A 7,162-nucleotide genomic window follows, 5' to 3' on the forward strand; every position below is an offset into this window, starting at 1 on the left:
TTCCACTTCTTACACTAGAGGCAAGGCCCATTGCTGGCGGGGAGGAGAGACACGCAATTCCACATCTTCTTCTCTTCATGTACAGAATCATGCTAATAGTAGCGCCAATTTCCTATGATTGTTATGGAAGTTAAATTAGTTTACCTTTATAACAGGCATAAGAATATTCTGTTTTAGTCTGCGTGTCATTGTCGCTAAAGTTTTAATAATTCCCGGGTAAGTAAAAACTTGTCTTTGAGGTTTTCTTCTTGTATTGAACTTAATCTGAGGAGATTAGAATTTGGTATAATTTATTCACAGTGTGTTTTGAGTCTTTGATCTTCGTTTCATCATTTTGTTTCATCACGGTGTTTATTGGCTTTCTTGATAACCTGACATAAACAAGACGAAGATGAGGGCTTTTGTGATGGCTCGCAGCTCTAGAGACTTTACTTGGCGGTGGAATGGCACAGCAGACCACAGAATGTGCACCACAGCAGCGTGACACCGAGGAAAGAGAATGCTGGTGTCTGGCTGTTTTCCTTCTTTCCCCTTCCTGCCCATTCCCACTGCCCCCTAGCATAGCACCAGGGTGGGTCTGTTCTCAGGCAAGCCTCTCTGGAAACGCCTCTGTGGAGGTACCCAGAGGTGTACCTTAGTCTCCTAGGGTGATCCTTGATCCAGGAAGTTAACAATGAAGAGTCATCATCTCAATGATTTTATATGCTTGCTTCCTTTCCTCATTTTAGGCTCTTTGTTTTGGTCTATTTTTTCTTTGTCTTCTTTGTCTTTCTCTTTCTCATGACTTGAGAGATGCACATATGTCTCTTCTCCCAAAGCCCAGTTTGTGGGGTGCCACCTAGGCAGGAGATGATCCAGTCTTTGTGGGGTGCAATTGAGGCGGGAGATGAGCCAACCTTTGTGGGGTGCAACCAAGGTGGGAGGTGAGCCAGGCTTTGTGGGGTACAACCAAAGAGGGAGGTAAGCCAGCCTTCGTGGGGTACAACCAAGGTGGGAGATGAGTCAGCTTTTGTGGGGTGTAACCAAGGCAGGAGATGAGATAGTCCCCTCATTAGATTGAGGAGGGAACATTTGTGCCTGTACAGCACTGGTTACTCAGAAGATGTGGTGTCTCAAGCGAGAACTTGAGTTGATTCCCACATTAAGGTTAGCCTAAGCTCTCCTTCAGAAGTGACCCCAAAGATCACGCTCACAGTGACAAGCTGTGCATGTCTGGCTCTGGCATAGCATGTGAAGTCCAGCTCCTACCCACATCAGTTTTAGAGACTTCATTAACTTTCCTTGTATCTTTGACCCCACACCCTCTGTATAAGATGAGAATAAACAGTATCCCCTTCTCTGGCTTGTAAGGCTGAGACATATGCACTTTGCTAGTTCAGAGGCCAAGGGCTTCTGAATTGGTCTTTGGAGTCAATGGGTGTTGCTAACCTTCTCTAAGGAATCTTGGTAAGGTAGGTTCAAGTTACTCAACTTGGAAGCAAGGGTAAGACTGGCATTCTAGGCTAGCAAAGGAAGTGAGTGGCCCTCTCTGGTGATAGGGACTGAGAAGTGGGGTACCTGGACTTTCGCGAACATCCTGTTTGTTTTCTTTAGATTTTTTTCATTCTTATTTTTCAAGCTGGGCAGGAATGAGAACCCAGGTTTGGTCCCCAGCATCCGTGTGGAAAAGCCAGAGCTTGTAGCAGTGCGTGCTGGTCATTGCACCCTGGGGAAGGGTGGACAGGAGGATCCCTGTTACTTGCCTTCAGCTGGCCTAGCCAAAGTGGCGAGCCTCAGGAAAAACAGAGAAATCCTATATCAAAACTGAAGGTATAGAGTAACTGAGGAAGACATCAAAAGTTAACCTCTGGCATCCACGTGGTGCATGCAGACAAACACACGCACACATACAAACACACGCACACATACACACACACACACAAGTACACACACAAGTACACGCACACATTCACATGTACACACACATACACACAAGTACATGCACACACACAAGGCACCACCTCTCATTCCTGACTGATTACCTTCTCCAGGCCTCCCAACTTCCTCAAGAATTATTTAGAAAGTCATCTTGTATGAAAGGTGGGGTTCTTCCTGGAATTGGTGGCCTGGTCTCTTCCAGCTGAAGCTCTGCCATCAGGAAATCCCCAGTGGACACACTTGTGGCTCAGAGCCTGGTCTGCAGGTCTATGCTCTGCATAGAGAATGGAGACAGATCCAAGGGGGAGCTGTTGTGTCTAACCTGACAACAATCCAGAGCTTGGTGATCCTCTGATCCAAGGGGAAGCTGTTGTGTCTAACCTGACAACAATCCAGAGCTTGGTGATCCTCTGATCCAAGGGGAAGCTGTTGTGTCTAACCTGACAACAATCCAGAGCTTGGTGATCCTCTGATCCAAGGGGGAGCTGTTGTGTCTGGACCGATTTTCCCTCCATAGTTATTCCAGCCAGACAGCAAAATTGAGTAGAAAACTCAATCATTAGAGTCTCCCAGTTAACCAACTAGAACCTTCTGAGGACTCAGGATGGCAAGGATGGTCTCAGGGAGCCCAGGGCAGCAGCACACATGAGTGCATGGGTCACCACTGTCACAGGCCATATCAGGCACCTCATAGACCTCTGCACAGGCTATCATTTCGAATGTAGGAATGAGGACTTAGAAAGTAGATGGCTTTTCCAGCTAATAGTATGAGGGAGCAGTGGGAGTCAGCTTGTGATGTGACTCTAGCTTTTGGCTGTTCAAATCAAGGTCCTAGCACCTAACAGCCCAGTTCTATGCAGTGCTGTACAGCAGAGTGGGTGGGGACAAGATGTGGGAATAATACCTTACAAAGATGTGTTCAGAGAGTTCCAGATGGTTACTGTGAAGAGTTAAGAAAGTTGTGATTCCTTAAAGACACCTTCACACATGGGAGGTACTGGCCACCAAGGCCCTGGACCTAGAGTTGTGCCCAGCCAGACTACAAAGGCTTGAGTCCTCTGCATTAGAAGTAAAATGCACCTTGATGTTTTAACATACCTCAAGCAGTAATGATTTAGGAGCCCCACCAGGAAGCATGAAGCCTTGACCCAGGGGAGCTACCCAAAGGTGTCCCTTTGAGACTGCCTTCTCGTATTTGTCTGAGTCCTGCAAACACGTCTCGGGACTCAGATAGGTGTCTAACCTCGCCCCAGCACCCACGGAGGATGGAAACGGGACTGCAGGGTAGACCCTTTCTTCTGCCTGGGCACAGGGCCAAGCCGGCAGCAGGGGAAACTGTCGGGAACCACCCTATACATTGCCCCTGTGACTTCAGTTCCTGTGCACTTAAATTCCTCTGCAACAACCTCACTGCAGAGGAAGCAGCAGTTGGGCTTTTGAAATTCCAGTCACTATCCATCATGTCTGTTTCTTCAAGAACATTTGTGAACTCTCAGGTGCACGTTCCCTCCGCAGCCCCAGTTCCTACACATTGGAATGTTCCCAGCCAGTGTTTCTGACGGACTTCAAGGTGGGGAACACACAAAGCAGCTCATAATTTCCCAGAATTGTAGCTTAGAAAGGGGAGAGAGACCGGCCATGAAAACTGTTTCTCAAGAATAAGAAAGGGAGCAGGGAGAGGTGGCACACACACCTTTAATCCCAGGGCTCGGAGACGAGGCAGGCAGATCTCTAAGTTAGAGGCCATTGTGGTCTACAGAGTCAGTTCCAGCACAGCTAGGGGTACACAGAGAAACACTGTCTGGAGAAAACTAAAAATAAAAAAAGAAGAAAGAAAAGGAGAAGGGGAGAAGGAGGAGGAAGAGACATTAGGGCGGGGAGAGATGACAAGGGAAGACAGGCTCCCTGAGAGGAGCCCTGTGTGTCCCCCAGTGTGTCTCCTAAGCCCACCAGAGTCGGGCTAGCTAAATTCGGATTCTAGGTCCGGAAACACAGTGATCTTAGGCAACATATTTGATCTCCTGTACCGATGCTTCGTTATCGGTGAGATGTGGATAGTCATAGCTCCCTGGATTGTCCTGCTATAGAGTGTGTGATGCATCTTAGGAATTTTGTTAGAGTTGAGTGACAGCAAGTGAACTAGACAGTCACAGCAGATCACCCAGTCGATGCGGACATGCTTAACCTTGTATGGTGTTCAGCAGTGTCTGGCGATCATAGGAACGGACACTCCCTGTGTGCAGGCTCCATCTGGGAAAACATCAAAGAAACGAAGTTTGTTTGCTGAGCCTCATGGGGAGCTTGCTTTGTGTGATATCCCAGGAGTCTCCCTGCAGGCAGGAAGCAATGGGAAAGAGAAAAGCCATGTTAGGTCAAGGCAAGGGGAAAGCTTGGTTACTATCTACTGAGTGGAAACCAATCCCATCCCCAAAACGGACTATTCACTACAGATGGGTGGGGGAAAGGGCAGACTTGAGAAGAACCAGGTAGCACTGTACAGACAGGCGAGAAGTATCCCAAAACAGTGTGGCATCTGATTCTAGACAATGCTTACGTGCTACCAAAACTTTCTCTTCTTTATGCATAGTAACCATTTGACCTTTGCAATGACCTACATTTATCCCCATGGTCCTGATAGAGAGAGCCATAGAGGCTCAATAGCTTGTTTGAGGCCACACTGCTATCTGATGGTGGAACTCAGATTGGAGCTTAGCGTCAGTGGAGTCTTTGTTTTGGGGGGAGGGGCATGTGCACGAGTGTGTACATGGGACTGTGTGCGGAGGCCAGAGGAGGATGTTTGGTGCCCTGCTCAGTCACTCTCTATCTTATTCTCTTGAGAGAGAAGCTCTCGCTGAACTTCTCGATGAAAAGCTAGCCTGGGAGCCAGCAAATCCCAGCTCTCCTCCTCTCTCTGCTCCCCTCTCTACTGGGGTTGTAAGTGTGTGAGGTCATTTCCAACTTTTTACTGGGGTTCTGGTATTTGAACTCAGGTCATCATGCTTGCACGCTTGCATGTTTGCACGCTTGCACAACAAGTTCTTTTATCCACCATTCTAGTTTGTTTCCAAAAGCCACTTGTAGAGGAGCGGGTTTATTTCACCTTATAGCTTACAGTCCACCATCCAGAAAAGCCATGGAAGAAACTTAAAGTAGAAACTGAAGCCAGGAGGAACACCGCTTCCTGCCTTGCTCCCTCTGCTTGCTCTCAGCTGCCTTTCTTATATAGCACAGACTGACCGCCTAGGAATGGTCCCGCCCATAGTGGGCTCAGACCTCCTACATCAACCAGCAATTATTATGCCCATAAGCCTCAACTGATGGAGAAAAACCAAAAGCGGTCCCTATCCAAGTCTTTTCTTTTAAGCACTGTACATCATAATAACTCAAATTTGCTTAGAACTCACCCCATACCATTTTGGGGTTCACTTAAGCCTGTAACTGTCCTATGATATTGACACTGTCCTTATTCCCATTTCACAGAAAAGGAAAGTGAGTATCAGTAGCTTCCTTACAGCAGCAAAGCTAGAAAGAGGCCTAGGCACATATCCACACTGTCTGACCACAGAAGCCATCTAGGAGAAGAGTCTAGAAGGACGAGGCCTCAGAGGGGACTGTCATGACTAAGCAGGCAGTGGTTAAGCAGCCTGAACAACAGTAGAAATACTGCAGCCAGCCAAGTGGAATGCTGGGAAAAGGTGGGGAGATGGACTCAGGTTACTGACCACTGGCCCAACTCAGGGCTAACGTCTCAGGTAGAGAGCACAGATCAGAGGAGTCTGGTGTCTGTTTCCAGACAGGGCTCACAGACCAGAGATGCCAAGAGGCTCAGAAGCAGTAAGTTCTTCTGCTGCTGGATCTAGGGTCTGGTGTATACAAAAACATACCAGTGTGCTTACCCCAGATCTGCACCTGTTCTCAGGTGTGATGGTTTGCAGCCTGTGAGTGGGAAGCCAAGGGGAGAGAGTTTCCCAGTATCCACTAACATGTTTCAAATTGTTCTTCCAGATTCTCCATGAACATGACCTAGTCGGAGAAGAGGCAGTGAGGCAGAAACGAGCAGGTTTGTGTTGCTTCTTGCATGGAGTCCTTTATAAAGAGACCAAATGGCATTTACTGTAGCTCTACAATTGATCTTCCCTGTCTCTCATACAGGGTATGGGCCTGATGTCACCAGGCAAACACACTATCTCCATCCCTTTTGTTATGTGTTTGTTTGTTTGTTTGTTTAATGCATGTATGCATGCGTGTGTACGTGTAGGTTAGAGGTGCCGGCCATCAGGAGCTATCCACCTTGTTTTTGAGACAGTGTTTCTTACTGGTCAGGAAGCACTCCACCCCCAGCCCCAGCAGGCTAGCTGGATGGCCAGCCAGAGCCCCAGAGGTCTACCTGATTTTCCCTCTAGAGCACTAGGACAGCAGTGTGTGCTAGCACCATGTCCAGGTTTGTAAACGTGGTCCCGGGGATGGAACTCAGGTCCTAATGCTTACGCTAAGGGAAGTACTTTACTTCCAACTGTTTTAATCCAAGTTCTATCAGTGTGAAAAGACACCATAACCACGGCAACTCTTATAAAGGAAAAGGATTAATTGGGGCTGACTTATATTTTAGAGGTTTACTCCCTTGTCAACATGGCAAGAAACATGGTGTCACACAGGCAGACCAGAGGCTGGAGAATATCTGAGCATTCTATGGCCAGATCCGCAGGCAGCATGCAGAAAGAGACACAGGGCCTGGCTTAAGCGTCTGACAACTCAAAGCCCACCCCCAGTGACAAATTTCCTCCAACAAGGCCACACCTTTTAATAGTGCCATACTCTATAGGCCTATGGGGGCCTTTTGCACTCAAACCTCCACACCAACGTTTGTGTGTGTTTGTTTGTAATTTATAGAGAGATTCTTGCTAAATTGCCCATGTTGGTCTGGAACTTGGGATCCTCCTGCCTCAATCCTCTAAGTGGCTGGGATTCCAGGCCTCCAAATTAGACTCTGGGGCAGCTTTTTAAAAACATTGTGTTCTTCATGATTCAGTCTCCAGGAACTCAGGGGAACAGTCTTTTTCGTTTGCTAAAAGTAACTGTAAGGAACCCCATTTTCAACTTTCTCAAACGGTGTTAAGTGGCCACAGAGACACCTTGCCACCCCTTTCTCCCCATGACCACCCTGCCAGCCTCTTGTTACTCTCCCCAGTTGCCCTCCAGTGCCACCTCCCTCCACAGCTCCATCTCACCTGTTTTAAACCCACCT

General features: G+C 47.8%; 1 protein-coding gene across 4 annotated transcripts in view; it reads left to right on the forward strand.

Annotated features, from left to right (window-relative positions):
* Adgrf5 (adhesion G protein-coupled receptor F5) overlaps positions 1-7,162 on the forward strand; it is a 94,316-nt gene that overhangs the window by 44,637 nt on the left and 42,517 nt on the right. For all 4 annotated transcript variants that reach the window (XM_013350994.2, XM_013350993.2, XM_005359794.2 and 1 more), the window contains exon 3: positions 5,923-5,977. In XM_013350994.2, coding sequence (XP_013206448.1) covers positions 5,923-5,977 — 55 coding nt within the window. The remainder of the gene's footprint in view (positions 1-5,922; positions 5,978-7,162) is intronic.

Source organism: Microtus ochrogaster, linkage group LG2, assembly GCF_000317375.1.
Source record: "Microtus ochrogaster isolate Prairie Vole_2 linkage group LG2, MicOch1.0, whole genome shotgun sequence".
Lineage (NCBI taxonomy): Eukaryota > Metazoa > Chordata > Mammalia > Rodentia > Cricetidae > Microtus > Microtus ochrogaster.